Source organism: Podarcis liolepis, assembly GCF_965112155.1.
Source record: "Podarcis liolepis genome assembly, chromosome: 9".
Taxonomy (NCBI): domain Eukaryota; kingdom Metazoa; phylum Chordata; class Lepidosauria; order Squamata; family Lacertidae; genus Podarcis; species Podarcis liolepis.
In genome coordinates, this window is record NC_139564.1 from 54,605,073 (window position 1) to 54,623,573 (window position 18,501).

The 18,501-nt window shown below is 44.0% G+C and overlaps 3 protein-coding genes across 23 annotated transcripts in view; 1 reads left to right on the forward strand and 2 right to left on the reverse strand.

Moving 5' to 3' along the window:
• CLOCK (clock circadian regulator) overlaps positions 1-1,235 on the reverse strand; it is a 40,618-nt gene extending 39,383 nt beyond the window's left edge. The window contains exon 1 of one of the 7 annotated variants that reach the window (XM_083459851.1): positions 1,002-1,235. The gene's annotated coding sequence lies outside the window, so the exon portion shown is untranslated. Of the gene's footprint in view, positions 1-760 lie in introns of all 7 variants that reach the window. The other 6 variants (XM_083459852.1, XM_083459847.1, XM_083459854.1 and 3 more) reach the window with 6 other exon arrangements.
• EXOC1L (exocyst complex component 1 like) overlaps positions 791-18,501 on the forward strand; it is a gene marked incomplete at its 5' end in the record, with an annotated part of 109,280 nt that continues 91,569 nt past the window's right edge. For 4 of the 15 annotated variants that reach the window (XR_014515849.1, XR_014515850.1, XR_014515851.1 and 1 more), the window contains one exon: positions 18,367-18,495. Of the gene's footprint in view, positions 931-1,043; positions 1,151-1,337; positions 2,158-18,300; positions 18,496-18,501 lie in introns of those variants that run through there. The other 11 variants (XR_014515853.1, XR_014515854.1, XR_014515855.1 and 8 more) reach the window with 9 other exon arrangements.
• On the reverse strand, positions 9,014-18,405 carry PDCL2 (phosducin like 2). Its single transcript, XM_083460114.1, has 6 exons — positions 18,275-18,405; positions 13,519-13,639; positions 12,753-12,843; positions 11,645-11,779; positions 10,348-10,556; positions 9,014-9,298 (listed from the first exon to the last, which is right to left on the reverse strand). The coding sequence occupies exons 1-6, from the start codon at positions 18,278-18,280 to the stop codon at positions 9,177-9,179; spliced, it is 684 nt and encodes a 227-aa protein (XP_083316240.1). The 5' UTR covers positions 18,281-18,405; the 3' UTR covers positions 9,014-9,176.

The following is an 18,501-nucleotide window of genomic DNA, read 5'->3' on the forward strand; positions in this document are numbered from 1 at the left end:
TAAGAAACCAACGACACCAAAAAGTCAGATTGCATTCCTGACTACCAAATGAAACCAGCTGACACCTTTGAAGCGGGCTTGACACATCAACACTCTCCCCTTTGCTCTAAAGAAAGGGGCAGGGTCCTGATCTCGGCAAAATAAACGAAAGTACATGGGCGCTCCAGCTTGATCTAATGCCCTAGATTCGCTCCTAAGCAAGCGGCTCCAGAGAGGCGAGGAAACCCCTCCCCGCCTGCATCATCAGTATTCAAATAAGGTTCAGGGCCGCTGTAGGAGGAAAAGAGAAAAAGGAAAATGCCTCTTCGCGCTCCGGGCTCGCAGGGCGGGGAAGGGCAGCTTTCTGACAGGACCAAAACGGCGCCGTTCGTATAAGGGATACCCCAAACCGGCGCCCCTCCTGGAGCGCCCTTAATAAACCGGAGACGCCGAGCGCAACCCGGAGAGCGGGATGGGCGCAGCCAAGGCCCCTCACAGCCCCCTCCCGCCTCGGTTATGAAACACCGGAGCTGCCCCGTCTCCGCCTCGCCACGGTGCCCGAGTTCGGGGGTGGGGGTCGGAGGAAGATAGAGGCAGCGGCCCCTCAAGCTGTTCCTCAATTCCCGGCCAACCCCTGAGGGCCTGAATCATCCCCGGCAGCGGGTCACGCGAAGCCCTCAACTGTCGGCGGGGTCGGGAGACGGGGGGCAGAGACACTGAGATCATAGACCTGCGCCAGCGACCCAACCCGCCGTCGCGCCCGCCGCCTGTCAAAGTTTACCTCAGCCCACTCGCCAGCAGGACTCCGCGAGGCCCCCTCAAGGCCGGTGGCTGCGGCTCGCTGGCGTATCCTCCTTACCGAGCTTCCCCGCCAGCCTGCCGCCTCCCTTCGAGCTCCTCTTCTTCTTCAGCCCACCGCCGCGACACGGATCGCTCGCCCCCGCTTCTCAAGTAAGCAGCCACAACCCGCCAGGCCCTAAGGTCTCCCTCCGGCACCGCGCATGCGCCGCCCTCGCGCTTACCGGCAAAACAAGCCGCGGAATCAGCCACCGAGCCCGGAGGAGCCTTGGCCGTACTGCGCGTGCGCCGGTGGTAAGGGACACCAAACAAGCTGCAGCGGTATATCGGCTCGCAAGAGCCTGAGCCGGCCCAGGCCCCCTGTGCTTCCCTGGTCAGTACTAAGCATGCGCATTACTACCGCGCGCATAGATGGGGAGTCGACGGTGATTCCCCTTCTTCGTCAGGGAGCGGGCCGCGGCTTCGCTGCGCATGCGCCACGGAAACCTTCGGGAGGTGGCGGGGCGGGGGAGAGGAAAGGGATGTGTTGCGCATGCGTCGGAAGAGGACAAGGCGTTCTCGCTGTGCTTCCGCGACCTCAGATTACCTTGTAGGAGGGGAGCAGCGAGGGAGGATTTGGGACTATGGGCGGGATTGGAGGAGGGTCCTCCTCCCAAAGTGGAAGCTTCTTACGTCGTTGCTGCCGCAGAGACGGCGCCGAAGGATGGGGACTTGGAAGCTTCTGTCACCTTATTTCACTGAAGGGGCCACGTAAAAGCTCCCCCTTAACCTGCAGTGTGGAAGCAGCATGGTCAGCATAAGTCAGTCCGGCCTCCTCCTGAGTAAACTCTGCAAGTTCCATGTTTACAGCAGTCAGAAGCTCTTTGAACTGCGTATATGTTGCCCAGTGTCGTTATTTTAAAAACAAAAAACAAAAGCAAGCACCACAGCTCCGCCGAGGACCCAAGCAGATTTAAAAGTTCAGTGTTTCAGAAGCTGACGCAAAGAATGAGGGTTTTTCAAAATAAAAAATTCAGGTGAGGCAAAAAGGTCAATCAATACAAGACTGCCTTGAGTTTTTGGACAAAGAGGAAGATGGCATTTCAATGGATTCAAGTTACAAGAAAGGAGATTCCAGGACTTTCAGACAGTAATCTGTTCCACCGTGGAAATGACTCCCAAGGGAGGTGGTGGACTTTCCTTCCTTGGAGGTCTTTAAGCAGAGGTTGGATGGCCACCTGTCATGGATGCTTTAGTTGAGATTCCTGCATTTGCCGGGGGCTGGACTAGATGATCCTTGGAGTCCCTTCCAGCTCTACAATTCTATGATTCTTGGAGATGTCTCGATACAATCCACTGCTCAGATGTGAAGCCTGGTTCTGAAAGGTTCCATTACAGACGGTAAGGGGACTATCTGTCCCTCTGAACTTCCAACTCTCTTCCAACTCTCATCAACATCTGGGAGCAGCAGGGATAACAGGAGCTGTAATAGCTGTCAGAAATTTGGTAGGCAGAGTAATCTGGCAGAAATGCAGTGAGCATGACTGAAAACTTTTCTTGTTGCACTTCTTCCTGGTCCAACCATTTAGGGTGAAAGAGCCTTGCTAAGGAAATGTAGCAGCAAAAATATATGCAGGCATGCTGAATTCTAAAAGTATACTAATATGCATAACACTATACAGCTACATTACATGTGCCAGTATTTTACATGCTGTAACAAACAGAAACCATGCTAGCATACCACTCTTCCTCCATACCCACCATCCCCTTATTAGATATAGTATTTGTATAGAGGCCAGTACATGCAAGTTTGACTATCCTGCAATCTGTACACTGCAAAGTTGGGATCTTCAGAGTGTACATCGGGGCAGCCCAACTTTTCATACCAAGTGGGCTGCAATAATACATAACCCGCAAGCCACACACTGCCTTGTCATGCAGGGGAAGCGAGGCCAAAATTTGATGTCCCAGCTCTCACGCTGTCTTCCCAAAGTTCGAAAACGGCTACCTAGGCTTTGGGAAGGAGGAGGGAAGACTCGAAGCCTCCTTCCCTGTTATGTACTGAGTTGAATAGGATCCAAACTGCAGCAGTCTGATTGGTCCTAGAACAATAGGATCCAAAATGCAGCAGTCTGATTGGTCCTAGAACAATAGGATTCAGAATGTAGCAGTCTGATTGGCCCTAGAACAATGCAGCAGTATGATTGGTTGGCAGGAACCACCCAATCCTGCTCCAGATAGAAGTGAATCCACAACCTGATTGGCTTACAGTAGAATTCCGGAATTAGCCGATCATGTGCAGCCCATTGTGTAAATAATGTATATAAAGCAGATACTGTGAGGGGACTTTCATTCATTCCTCCTCACCACTATGAGCTGAATAAAAAGCATGAAATCACTTTGCAACTCTGAGTATATTTCATTCCCTAAGCCCAGCACCTCATTTACCCAGCTTTGGGAATACAGGGCCGGGGGGGGGACATCAAATGTTGCTGAGGGCCATCAAAAAGGCCTTGTGGGCCGCATGTTGGACCACCCTGGTGTGGATGCATTAGATCTACAGGTATACGTTATTCTTCTCTGCAAATGTAACATCCAACATCTACCACTGAGTTTCCTGGAAGAGCAGGAACGGTGCAGTCACAACACCCTTGCAGTGCATAAGGGGAGGGGGAGGCAATGTAGTGTTATCCAATTGTTTTGGATTACAATTCCTATCATCCCTAGCTATTGGCTGTGGTGGCTGGGGCTGATGAAAGTTGAAATACCCAACATCTGGAGGGCAACACATTGGCTATCCCTGGTTTAGAGCTTATGGTTAAGCTACAAGCATGGTTAATATTGAAATCTAATGCAATTCATGTCTATTACTGTGGTTGCCATGGTTCACTACTGAACTTGAACACCATGTATTCACAGTAAGTTCTTTAAAGTAATTATGAAACAGCTTTAGATCCCCTCTATATTTTTATTATGAATGATGATTGAAATGCTGTTCCTTTGACTCTACACACAACAGATGGCACTGCTCTAGAATTTTGTTTTTTAATTGAAATTTTCTTCCCTTTATGTGAAAGATCAGCAGAGAAATAAAGCACAGTTGACATACCTTGTTCAAGCATTAGGTCTTGTAAATATATCACTGGTAACAATTTAGCCCTTGTAGAATGTGTTAATACTACTGTACACATGACTTGAGGTAATTAATGCCCAGTGTATGCCATTTATCTTATCTATATAAGTTTTGTAATGGAGGTTGCCAAGCAACTTACTAGGTGAGCCGTAAAACAGTTTTAGTTTCACATAGAATTGGTTGGATATGTAAGCTGTATAAACAAACGCCAAGAAAGAGCATGCCCTTTTGTAGAAAAGCTTTGCCGTTAAAGGTTTACAAAAAGTAGTGTAAAGACCAACATATACATAACTACTGTAGCTTTTTAATTAAACCAGAAGGTTTAATCTGGGATGGGAAGAAATTGATTTCAACTCAAGTAAGAATTCAGTAAGGTAAAGGTACCCCTGACTGTTAGGTCCAGTCACGAATGACTCTGGAGTTGCGGCGCTCATCTCGCTTTACTGGCTGAGGGAGCCGGTGTACAGCTTCCGGGTCATGTAGCCAACATGACTAAGCTGCTTCTGGTGAACCAGAGCAGTGCACGGAAACACCATTTACCTTCCCGCTGTAGTGGTACCTATTTATCTACTTGCACTTTGACGTGCTCACCCCGTCGCAGGGATTCGACCCGCTGACCTTCTGATCGGCAAGCCCTAGGCTCAGTGGTTTAACCCACAGCGCCACCTGCGTCCCTCAAAGATGTAGGGTAGCAATGGGCTAAAATATGCATAGAATTAAAACACCATGTTAAGTACTTTGCTCATCTATGGGAAGTGACTTTAAGGATACCCACAGATTCCTTTATAGACCCAAAGCTGCAGCAGACAGGTACAGTGAGAATTCCATATGTAACTTAATAATTGTTTTAACTGGCCTGTTTATTTATTGTTGCCTTTATTATTTTTGGTTCTATTAGTTCCTTTTTATGATATGGTGAGCCTCCTTGTGTAGGCTATATCCAAAATGGTGGAATAGGAATAATTTTATAAACAATTGTTGGACAAAGGGAAATATGGAATTTCAAAAGGCAATATTAACTGGGTTATTCTGCAGTTGCAATTAGGGGGTGTGTTCACTGTTCTGGGAGCTGCTTGAGAAAACATTTCATTTTGATTTCACGAGGGAAGCAAAGTATTGAATAATAGTATTGTTAGTTCTTATCACCTGCTGAGACAAAGCCTTAATATGTGTAAATACAATTTGCACAAGGGGAAAAGAACTGGTGGTTGTACTTGATCTAGGGACACATTTTCAAACTTATCTAGGGGAAGAAAGCCATATCAAGGCCATTTAATCTTGACAAACCCTCATATTTTAAATATACTAATAACTCCACGTGTTGTGCAATAGAAAGGCCAGATGCAAAGGACACATATGACTGGAAGCCAAGAGCACACAGAAGAAGATAGAATACCATAATATTCTCAACGAACTGACTCGGAAAAGAAAAAAATCATGCTTTTTAATGACAAACTTTTCTCCTTCACAGTGTAATCATACTCCTGCTGGGAACAGGCCCTGTTGAATTAAATAGGACTTACTTTTGGATAGGCGTGTACAAGATTGTTTTGCTACTTTCATTATTGTATAGAGTAGCACAAATACATTGAATTAAATAAACTGTTGGTATGCTCCAAGATGTTTTCCAGAAAAAGTTGCCATTTATTAATATTATTATATTTATTATCTGCTGTTCACCAGCAGGTCCCAGGGCAGGTTACAACCATTTTAAATTCAATATTAAACATTCTGAAAACGAGCTACAGTCTCAGGAATAGAGTGGTTCCTGATAAGACAGATTTCAGGTGTCAAAGGCCAGGGTAAAGCAGTGTGCTATCAGCACTGTATGCTTAATGCTGTGGGAGGGAATCCCACAACTTAGGGGCTGCCACAGAGAATGGCATCTCCCAGGCCATCATGCAGTCACCTTGAATTCCCGAGGGCAGCAGAACTATCTAACCCTACAGCTCTTCACACCTGAGAGGGTCTGTAGGGCTTTAGCTCTTGTGGAAATGAGTGCATTCTTCATGCAATATTACTTTGCCAAGAAGATGCAGGGTTTTGGACAAATAGAGTGGGACAGGGCCCCTCAAACAGAGTTCCTGTAGGTGCAAATTGCTAGTCAGCAATGTAAACGTTCAGTTAAATTGGTCTCTTAGTTCCCCTGCCTGGATATCTTACCACTCAATGAACCACCCAGTCATCAAATATTTTTGTTTCATGTGTCATTCTTCATTTAGGCTTGTTTCAATCACATCTTGCCATAGTGTGTAGAGCTTCATTCACAGCAGAACATGCCACATTAAGAAATGAAACAGAAGGATCCTCATGAAATCCACTTCCTCTTTAAAAAGAAAGATGGGTGGCACGTTTACATTCATTGAGCTATAATCCATCCCAGAAACTGATCTGGGCCATGCCTGCCTGTTTTTCCAAAGCGAGGCACACTGCCGCACCAATGCTCCTCAAACTATTCATTCATTTAAAAATTATCTTGTAGTAATCTTTATTGTCATATTCCTTTCAGAATACTTGTCAGGTGCTGTTGCGGTTGCTCGAGAGTAAGCAGGCACAACTCCGACCTGTGTTTTACAGGCTTTATTTGGGGGTGGTCTTTTTTTGTACCTCCCCCAACATAAAAGTTTTGTTACCCCCAACCGTTTCCGCCCCTCCCTGCGCCCCAGAGTACTGCGCAGGATGGGTGATGGCAAGGGCGTGCTTCCCTCCTCTCCGGCTTGCTCAGGAGTGGTGTTTAGGCTCTCACTAGCATCCTCTGGTCCTTGCACCTCTTCTCCACTGGAGGTGGGGCTTTCCTCCTCTCCGGAGGAGGAACTGCTTCGCAAGATTTTCGGAGGCTCCCTGTAACACAACTGCCCTTCTATTTCTCGCCTCTGAGCCGATGGCAGTTCCCTGACAATACTCATACCTGTGTTTGTAGTGAGTGAGGCAGGATTGCTTTCCCCAAGTGGTTTGCGAGTAAAAGGGGGAAGAGTAAGGGTAACAGCAGATGAACAAGTGCAAATGTAGGCCTATATACTTAGGTAATGGTTCAGTATGAAGTGCCTTCCTGTGACTATGAGTAACAGCTATTAAGATTCTTCTCAGCTCTTTCTGCAGTCTTCACACACCTCCATCAATATTTTTAGTCGTCACTGCTTCATTCTTAAAAAGAGGTTACTCCTGAATAAAAGCTTGAAACTGTGCTCAGTTTTCTGCAGTTTTTGTGAGTGTGCAACTCACAAATGACTTCGCCTTTTATTTCATTCATCACCTACACTATGAAACCATTCTATTTAGAAGAAGAAGAAGAAGAGTTTGGATTTGATATCCCGCCTTTCACTCCCCTTCAGGAGTCTCAAAGCGGCTAACAATCTCCTTTCCCTTCCTCCCCCACAACAAACACTCTGTGAGGTGAGTGGGGCTGAGAGACTTCACAGAAGTGTGACTGGCCCAAGGTCACCCAGCAGCTGCATGTGGAGGAGCGGAGACGCGAACCCGGTTACCCAGATTACATGACTACCGCTCTTAACCACTACACCACACTGGCGTAGGTTAATTATGTGCTGTGCTGTAGCAAATTACTTGACTGAAGCTGATGCAGGCAAATTCTCTTACTTGAGAATATACGGCAGAGATATATTTTAATGCATAAATAAATAGATGTGTAAATGTTCATTAAGCAAGAAATTATTGTTTTTAATAAATTCAGATTTTTGAGTTGGTGTTTGTCTGCTCTGGGGAGATCAGTTATAGTAGGAATCAGTAAGCTCCTGCTAAGAAATGCAAAGCTCACAATTGTTGTGCAGAGAAGGTGCCCCACAATCTCTCTTTGCCAAATGATCCCTATTAAACACACACACCACGAAGTGTACTGCTTCATCATTCTCCTGCATGTGTTTTATCTAGCTAGGAATGAATAGGGTATACACAAACCTCTAAGGTGCTAACAGAACAGTGCATGTACAACACAGGCTTTCAGAATTTGGGGTTAATTACTGATCTCTGGATCAGCTAATATTTTTTATTAATATTTTTAATAATCCAGTTCTCAGGAGAAATAACTATGAGTGTTTTTGAACAACTACTAGTATAACTGCTGTTGGTGTGGTTGTGAAACTCACTTCACCCTTCTCATGTATTAGCAAATTTCAAAAATTAACAAAGAACAAAGGCACTATAAATACTCGGCCAATCTTTTTTTCAATACCTTGAGACTATTTTCTCAGACAATATGTTCTGTTGCTTCTTAAACTTGATTTAATCTGAATGAGTCTCACAGCCCTGCATGTATTAACAAGATATGACCTAGAATGTAAGCCAGCAGGCAGGCCTGTGCTATTTCTATTTCTTTGTACAATGCCCAGCACTAAAAATACTGGCTGATATCCAGCTACCTCATAAGAGTAGATCCATTTAAATCAGTGGATTTAATACCCATTGATTTCAATGGGTCAACTCTAACCAAACTGTGTGTCTGCACAATACTTTCCCACATGGTTTTGGGTGCTCACTATGGCATGGCCAAGGATACAGGCAGTGATCTTTTGAAGCTATTTCCCTCTGTTGAGTCCAGTTCCGCTTTTTACAAACCCATAAACAATAATTCCCAACACTAGTGACCTGGTGCTCCTACATGTGTTCTGTACATGCTTTCAGGGTTGGGACTTTCCAGACCCATAGTAGAGGTTCTGAGTTCTAGCTTCTCATATTCTCTCATTTTCTGGCTTGACCCACAAGCTAAAGAATGATTTGATTAGGAGCCAGCATCTCAGAGAGTAAAAGCACATTTTTGCTTGATAAGGAGGTTGGAAGAACCATAGTATCCAAGTTTATTTCATGAATACCAGTATTATAATTAGAAACCAAATTCTGTTTTCAGGTGGATATCAGAGCTTTTAAAGGCCAGTATCTGTTTTTTTACAATACTTTTACAGTACCTTGATTCATTTGTCCTTTGTGTGACAGTGAGAGCCACAAATCTCTCACTGGAAAGATGACTTATGAACAAATGAGTGACGGCTGCAATATTGAACACACTTTTTAGGAAATAAGCCCCCTTGGCAGATAGTTGGGCTAATGTCTAAGTACACACAGAGCTCTGGAATGGAGCAGAAAATAAGTTCTGAGTGTGAATACAGCAAGTGGGTTGCATTTGTGCTGTTTTTATTTACTTATTCCTATTCCTAAGCAGTGTTGATTTAAGCAGTAATCCAGCCAAACGTAAACGCGGAAATGCCAGGTGCTTCTTCAAGTGTTCTTCTGCTCAAGCGGTGTTTGTGTCTTTACATGTCCTGTTAATGTTTGTCTAAACATCATTTATGGAGGCATTTCTAAGTGAAGATGTCATCATATCCACAACTTCCTTCTTGGGGTTTTCTTCCAAGTCGGTTTTTAGAGCACCAACCTCTGCTAGTTTCCACTCAAGTTCTGAAATAACAAAGTCTGTTGAGACAAACTGAAGTAGCAATATATTTAGCAGTAAATCATTTATATCCCAGTATTATGATCCAGTATGTTTGGATCAATGGGGCACTGCCCCACCAACCTCAGTCTGCACCTGTTTGCCTTTTTACTTACATCCAATCCAGGGGCTGCTACATGAAATTTTTACTTTCATGATACAACTCATGCACATAGTATTCACAGATAGAACTCAATGGTTAGCTAAAATATAGTGGGAGGGAGTTATTATTTTACACTGGATAGCACAACACTATTAGAGTAATTTAAAAACCAGCCTTGTAAATAAGTATACAGAAATTACTAGCCCTGAATTGCCTAGACATACCTTAACGTTATCTTCACTAAAAAAATAGCAAGGCAGCCCATTCTAGGTCTTTTCTAACAAGCTATTTAATACATGTCTTTAAGTAAACAATTATTGCCTTTAGTTGCGAACTTAGGCCAAAGCTTTTCGGTAAAGTTACGGTATTCAGTGAATAGTTATCTTGGTTATTCCACATTGAAGCATTTCACACTTTACATGTTCTTTTATGAACTGCTGCAACATTTTACTGTAAAATTTATATTGCAATACATTAAGCAATTCAGTGGCAGCATTGGGGGCGATCTCTCAGCTATTATGCCCATCATTGGGAGACAGAACAGCCAGAAGAGTCTCTAGTGGCCATTGGCTCAGTAGCTGTAATCCAAAGAGTTGCCACTGCTGTTTGGTTGAGCTCATAGATCTTAAGGAGGACCAGGCAGATCAGGAGGTCTAGGCAAACAGGAAAGGAAGAGGATTTGGAAATAGGGATTGCAACAAGCAATGGTACAGAACAATATGAGAGAAGGGTTAAGGATGGGAAGGAAGAGCTTGAGAGAGGTAAAACTTGGATGAAGAATGGGTGGAAAGGAGTCATTAATATGGCTAAGAACTGCAAAGATAAAGAAGGCTGCAGTTCACATAAATTTGCACTAACCAGCCAAATCTTTGTCTACTGGCCTCTAGTTTGCTGAAGTGTTTTGAGCATTACCTTCTACTGTAAGATGTGTTCCTCCACATTCTCTGATTCCAATGAACTTGCCCTTTATCTCTCCATTTTCATACACAAACAACGTAGGTAAGCAACTGTCATGGTAATTTTCAATACAGCTGTTTGCAATGGCTTTCACAAACTTGGTTTCTGGAAACTTAGTGGCCAGCAGACTGAGGTGTCGATTAATTAACACACACAATGGAATGCTTTAAAAATCCAAAAGAGCAAATGTGTTTGATGGTTAAGCTCTGGCACAATTAAGAAAATGCTATATTTTTTTAAAAAAAAAAAAAAACATACACCAAACCACTATCAACCATTCACCTAAATTCACACTCACATTTTCACATCAGAAGGGCAGTATGCTACTTTGGGTTCAACTGCATGGCTGAGTTTCACTCCAGTTGTTTTCCTGCTCAGTTCAGCATGTTGCACCCAATATTTCTGAGCCCTTTACTGAGTACATTTCTAAGCCCATTGCACTAGCCCATTAGCCTGAGACTGATATTCATGACATGTTTCCATAGCTATCATCCTATACATGTAAAGCCGTGCTACATTTTCTTGCCCCAGAACAAAAGCCAATATGCCATTTGTATTCACGCTCATTCTAGGATGCATCCCCTTACTATGTAGAGGTTCCTAGCACCCCACAATAGGTACACATATATATATCCCAGACTGCAGCCCTACAAAATGCACAAAGAATCTATTGCTGAGGATGGCAACCTGTGACCCATGTGCTGGCTGTGGCTTATTGAGGTTGTCCCAAGCATCTAGAAGGCAGCAGAGTGGGGAAGTTTGGACAATATGGCTCTACCTCCTTTCATGTGTATAGCCTAGGCCTGAGTTCTTCAACCCTGGATCCCCATAAGTTGATGGATTACAACTCGCATCATCTCTGACCGCTAGTGAAGCTGCCTGGGGGATGGTAGGAGTTGTAGTCCAAGTTCATCTAGAGACCCAAGGCTGAGGAACATTGGCTTAGGCCATGTGTGAACTAGCCCACAGTCCTTTCTGCGCTAGACCTACCTATCAAGGGAACCCCCATTTGCTAGTACTGTATGACAGGACATTGCAATTGCTGGTAGCATATGAACGTAGGGAGTTTTCATTGATGTTCCTAAACTGCAGATCTAGAAGAAATCTGGTACAGATATTTGCCTCAAGAAAACCAGTCAGAAATTATTAAGAATGGGTGCCAATTCAAGCCATAACCCAGAGTTAACTTTATATGTATATAGTTTTATTCTGCCAAATTTTAAAGCACCCTTTTTGAAATCCTCACTGTTACCTTGATCTGTATAAATGGATGACAACACAGACACCTTTTTGTGCATTTGTAACTTCTTTCACATACTGTTCTCCAGAAATTTCTCTGAGTTCTCCAAATCTTTGTCCTTTTTGCAGTTCTTCTAAACGCCGTTTCCTAATTTAACAAAAGTCATGTGAAGTAATAACTTTTCATATGATTATTAATAGACACCAGGGAGAAAGTTTGGCAGTGGGTGGGCGGGCTATGATCACTCCTGCTCCTTACAGGTTTGGAAAAAGGAGCATTGTTAGATGTGGGGAACGGTTTATTCAAATACACATGCAGCCTGTCCACATAAGTATGGACAAGGTTACGAAATAGGAATAACAAGAGGGCACAGGGACGCGGACTTATAAAAAATATTGGGGGGGCCCGGGAAAGCTCATGAATAATAAATAAGCTCATGAATATGCAAATAAAGTGGCGCCGCCTCCTCGTGAGCGAATAGGGGAGAGCGTGCGGCGCCTATTAATCAGCTCCGGAGCGGAAATTGGGTGGAGCTTTTGCTCGGGAGGGAGGGCAGGAGGCATGCAGCCCGACCCTGTGCATTTTGGGCTGGGGGAGGGGCGGCGATGGCGCTCTGCTGGAGGGGCGCCGGAGATTATTGGGGGGGCGGAGCCCCCCCAAACGAATTTTTGAGGGGGCTCGGGCCCCCTCAAGCCCCATGGAGTCGGCGCCTATGAGAGGGCAGAAAAATAATTTGAGCAATATGCCAACTTTGAGTAGTGAATACAGCATGCAGGAACTTTGGATATGGTAATCACTAGGTGGCGCTACTGGCTCATGAAAAAGAAATTCTATCAACGTTAGAAATAAAATTTATTTATCCTGTAGTAAATGGGTTTCAGATAGTTAAAGCAACAAAGACACTTGGGATATCTTAAAGAAATTTATTGTAGCAGAAGCTTTCATGGATTACAGTCCCCCTGGGAAACTAAATAAGTTAAATTATGCAGTGGTGTTTTAGAAAGGGGATTGGGGGGTTATATGGATAAGAAGTGTGTCCTTTTTCTATACTTAAATCTCCAGTTTAGAATATTCTTACTCAGTATTGGCTTTGAGAGTGGTTTCTAGTATCTTGGCATACCTATACATTTCAACTGCTTTTCTGTCTTCCTCGTCAAATTCATCTTCAGCTTCTTTGAGTTGTTTCAGGTTCATTTTTTCATATGGCTTCACTAAAAGAAGAATTGGGGGAGGGGAATGAAGAGCACACATATTTCTGGGATTAAACAAATTTTGAATTTGCTTCCAAAAGGAGTATCTGACAGAGGAACCTGAATGGGAAACTTCCATGCTTGCAATATTCTAGTTTATGGCTATTGTGCGATGAGCTTTCAATAGAGGCAATTTCCAGATATATGCTAATGATGGCTGTTTATATATACATTCAGAAAAAGTGTATCTGCCTATTCTTCTGCTCCACAGCTGATTTAAAATGCAGGTTCAGGATCATATAGATGAAGGAGCAAATTTATTTTCCTTCCAGTGGATAGGACACAAAGCAGCAAGTTTGAATTGTAATAAAGGCTGTTTGTTTAAAACTCACTGCTTGTAGAAAGTTGGACAATCAGGAAACGTCTAGGTTAGAATAAAATCTTTCCCACTGCATATTAGCTTTCCATTACTTGAACAATGTCTTGGTGAACAATAGATCTGCTATCTGTCGTCTCAAGTAACACAATCCCAGGAAGGCTGAACTATATGCCTTTTCTTAATGTGTAGATCAACCTTTATTATTCTGCAAAGCAGGGACAACTTTACTTCTGTATTGTACTATGCTGCCTGGTACAGTGCTGAAATGATGGGTCTTAATTTTAATAAATGACAATACTTTTCACAACTACACTTACCTTCTGCTTCTTTCTGTAAACGTAAAACCATTTCTTCAACTTCATCCTTAACCTCTTCTTTTGGAGGCAGTATACCAAAATCTCTTAGTATGTCATTCCATTCTGTATCTTCATTTGGATCCTTTTGCAAAAGGAATGCAAAATATCACCAATATACAGTAATCTGGCTACAATCTCAAGAAGTACTATCAGAATTCTGCCCCTTCTTCCTCATCACAGCCACTTTGAAGGATGGGCTAAGGAACAGCTTAGGTTGATACTCCAGCAGCAAATGGAGCAGCAGAAACAGCAATTTAAGAGTCTGGAAGAGGAGACAAAAGCTATGTACCAGGAGCACCCAGGAGCAAATGGGGCAGCTAAAAAGCTCCTTTGGAGAGAAAAGGGAGACTCCATGTGAGGAGCCGAGGGCCCTGCCTGATCAGCCACTACAAGGGGTTAAGATTGACCCTGAAGACCAGCTGCAGTATACTCAGGCTGCAGTGGAGGCTGAAGAGATCCACGGACAGAATGATCAGCTGAAAAACTTGGACTGTAAAGAGTTGCAGCCAGTACCAGAAGGAGAGGTTGATTGTCCGGGAGCCTGCCAGTGTGGAAGACACAGAAAGCTGAAGCCCCCAAAATTAGAGGGAGTCAGGCCAGAGAAGGAAGAAAATGTCCCAGAGAAGAGTAAACTGCAGGCTGGAGGTGAGGAGTGGATGATGATACAGTGGTACCTCTGGTTAAGAACTTAATTTGTTCCGGAGGTCTGTTCTTAACCTAAAACTGTTCTTAACCTGAGGTGCCACTTTAGCTAATGGGGCCTCCCGCTGCCGCCACACGATTTCTGTTCTCATCCTGAAGCAAAGTTCTTAATCCGGGGTACTATTTCTGGGTTAGCAAAGTCTGTAACCTGAAGCGTCTGTAACCTGAAGCGTCTGTAACCTGAGGTACCACTGTAGTTTTCCCCCCTCACTTCATATTCCATCTGTGAAAGAAAAATTGCAGGAGGAGAAGTTACAGGCATGTGTGTATGTACATGGGGTCGCCCATGGTCTTGTGAGTTTTGAGGGCCAGGATAGCTCCCTGCCTCTGTTTGGGTGCATGATATACTCAGGAGATTGTGAGAATGAACAGAGAGGTGTGGGATTTTTGCTGCCAACCTTGGATGGGGTTTGTTTTTGTTTTTTTGTTTGCTTCCAACCTTAATGGTCAGCTAGTCTTGAAGAGGATGCCCCCATATAAAGGTTTGGGGCAGAAATTTGATTTGTAGTAGGGGGGAAAGGGATGAGGTGGGCTGGGCCAATAACTCATTCCAGGGCAGCAAGTGGGAAAAATATATCCTCTCGAAGAGGTTTGACTCCAAACAGTCTCCAAACAAGGTTTGACTGGCACCAGTGCTTATTGTTACAGTGTTGTGAGTTTGGGGAGTTAATCCGTATGACCACGTGATCACAGAAATCCTAGAGTTCGAAGGGACCATGAGGGTCATGCATTCCAACCCCTCAATGCAGGAATCTTTTGCCCAATGTGTGGCTTGAACTCACGACCTTGAGATTAAGAGTCTCGAGTGCCTTCTATCCCTGGGGTTCTGGTTCCAGCAAGAGCCAGTGTGGTGTAGTGGTTAAGAGCGGTAGTCTCGTAATCTGGTGAACCGGGTTCGTGTCTCCACTCCTCCACATGCAGCGGCTGGGTGACCTTGGGCCAGTCACACTTCTCTGAAGTCTCTCAGCCCCAATCACCTCACAGAGTGTTTGTTGTGGGGGAGGAAGGGAAAGGAGATTGTTAGCTGCTTTGAAACTCCTTTGGGTAGTGATAAAGCGGGATATCAAATCCAAACTCTTCTTCTTCTTCTAATGGAAAAGTTTCTTTGTGAGTTAAAGACCCTTAGTATAACAAAAGAAGTTGTTCTGTGCCAGAGGGCAAATGGGTGGGGCCCCTCTCTCACCCGGCTGGTAGTTAGTAGACAAAAGCTAGGGCCAGTGTTGTGTGAGAAAGCTGGAAGCAGGGTGTAGGCAGAAGTCAGAGTGTGAGAGCTCTGCCTGATTTTATGCTTGACTCCAAGGCTGTGACTATGGGAGAAACAAGACCCCTCTGGAGTGTTAATGCTGCGAGCCCCTCCATCTTCGACTCGGGTTGTATATATGTGTAACTAAACCATATATCCTAAAGACACCGCAGTCCCTTCTTCCCTCATTCCAAAGAAACTAAACCCCAAGTAAGTGCCAGGGACCCATCTGGTGGGAGACTTGGAATTCAGTTATCTGCTTCCTTATTCCTGAATAGACCACTGCATTCCTAGGCCTGAGGAATAGAAGACCAGGTCCTTAAAGTTTATGTTTCCATAGTTTCACAAAAAACAACTGTGGATACTAGCTGTAATCCACAAACTTCTCATTTTGTAGTACTCTCACTTTCAGTCAAGATATCCCTTTGGAGAAATATTATTTGCGTAGCAAGAGATTGGAAAGTGTTACTATTAGCAGGAGTGCTTTATGCAGTGCATCTCACACTTATTCGGAATCCTTGGCAGATTGCAGATTATTCCTCTAGTTGGGTTTCAAAATATGTTGTTGAGACAGAAGATAAATTAAATCAGAGGCAAAGGCAATAGCCTGTCTTTTGTCTCTTCTAATAAGGATTTATGAATCTTCTCCTGAATGCTGAAATTGGATTACTTTGAGATGAGATATGGTTTCCTATTACTCAAGCTGAGACAGGCTTTAAAGATGAAATACTTACATCCCAAAGGATTTAGAAACTATCACAGAATCTTCAACTAAACATGTAGTACATGTAAAGTATGTGGAAGAGCAACTAGGTGACACAATGGCAGTGTTATAAAATGAAATAGTGTGGCCTGGATAATTATAAATACAACAAAAGGTTGCATGTGGAGGGCTCCTGTTCAGGGTTCCAGTCAGTGAACCATATCCTCTTCCAGGATACTCCATTCCATCTCCGTTTTTCTACCCCCACCTATAGCAATCAGCATTCTGTGTCCTGCTTGTAGAGCTGGGCAGGAATAGGTTAAATGGCTATAATTCTATAATTGGGCTGAGCTGAAAATGCAGCAAGGTTCTGGAAAGCCAATGCTCAGGACCAAGGTGGAACATTCTGGGGCTTTGATTAGTTGGGTGAAAGACATATTATGAAAAGCTATAGGAAGAAGATAAACCAAACTACAGTGCAACATTGGTTCTCAAATGCCTTGGTACTTGAACAATTCGGCTCCCAAACACCAAAAACCCAGAAGTAAGTGTTCTGGTTTTCGAACTTTTTTCAGAAGCCAAACGTCCGATGCAGCTGTTGACTATTGTTTGTGGGGCACCTGCGCCAATTGGAAGCCGCACCTTGGTTTTTGAACATTTCAGAAGTCGAATGGACTTCTGGAACAGATTACATTTGAGAACCAAGGTACCACTGTATATTTGACTCCAAGAAACACCTAATACTTTAAGAGAGAGCCTGGAAAATCCAGGACACACGGTCAGTTGTTAAGACCTAAATCTGAAAAATCCATACGATATTGAATCCTGTATCAGTTTGATAGCCCCAATCTAGCTGATGTTAATTGTGAGAACATCCCATTGAAACCAGTGGCATAAATCCCCTTCAACAGGAATTTGCTGAAGTGGGGCTGGTATACGTTCACTCTCCTAAGATTAAAGCATACATGGAGATATGCAACCCCTTTTTAAACCTGTTTTGTATTCATGCCAGCTGATGTTATAGACACCAAGGACCTGGTGGGGAGAGTGAAGAGCCTTCACTGATTTCTTTCCCATGCACACAGAGCTGCACCCAAAAGTGCTAAGGAATCTGAAATACACACATACTTTTATTCCTGTCTGCAATCTTCAATTATAATTTCACCAAATCCCTGGCAATTATGCTGCATATGTACATAAATACTATCACACATTTGTCTTAAAGGTAAAGGGACCCCTGACCGTTAAGTTCAGTTGTGGATGGCCTTGGGGTTGCGGCGCTCATCTTGCTTTATTGGCCAAGGGAGCTGGCATTTGATCACAGACAGCTTCTGGGTCATGTGGCCAGCATGACTAAGCCGCTTCTGGCGAACCAGAGCAGCACACGGAAACGCCGTTTTACCTTCCCACCGGAGCAGTACCTATTTATCTACTTGCACTTGACGTGCTTTTGAACTGCTAGGTTGGCAGGAGCAAGGATCGAGCAACGGGAGCTCACCCTGTCGCGGGGATTCGAACCGCCAACCTTCTAATCAGCAAGCCCTAGGCTCTGTGGTTTAGACTACAGCACCACCTGCGTCCCTTATTTGTATTAAAGGGATGCACAAAAGCTGAAACACCATTTAAACATTTAAAGGGGCAAAGTGCTATACAGTTTAGACATACTTTTTAAACTGATGGGCTGCCAATATCACAAACGGCATTACACAAGTTTGTGGTGAGACGGCACATGGAATAAATTGGCGTTGGAAAAGGTTCCAGAAAGGGCAACCAAAATGATAAAGGGGATGAAGCAACTCCCCTACGAGGTTGCAACATTTTGGACTTTTAAGTTTAGAGAAAAGGTAAGAGGTGACCCGATACAAGTATATTAAAACTTTCCACAGCATGGTGCAAGTAGCTAGAGAAAAAGTTTTCTCCCTCTCTTGCAACACTAGAATGCAATGAAGCTGCATGTTGGAAGATTCAAGACAGATAAAAGAAAGTTCTTCTTATAGTGTGCATAGTTAAACTATGGAACTGCCCATAATGAACTGCTATGACAGTGGATTACATTCTATCTTTCTGACCTGCATGTTGTCTTGCTTGTGTGCAGCAAAAGTGATCCCTTGCCACCTGGCCCTGGAGTGCCAGTGAAATTTGAGGCCAGGCCTGCGCCTAGTTGGCAAGCCGGGTAGATAGAATGACCAGGCAACTGCTTCAGAACACAACTTACTGTGGAGAACATGTGGGAGGAGCCAGCTATGAGATGCCAACTGCCATTGTGAGAGCTCCATCTTCTTTTGTAGCGGTGAGT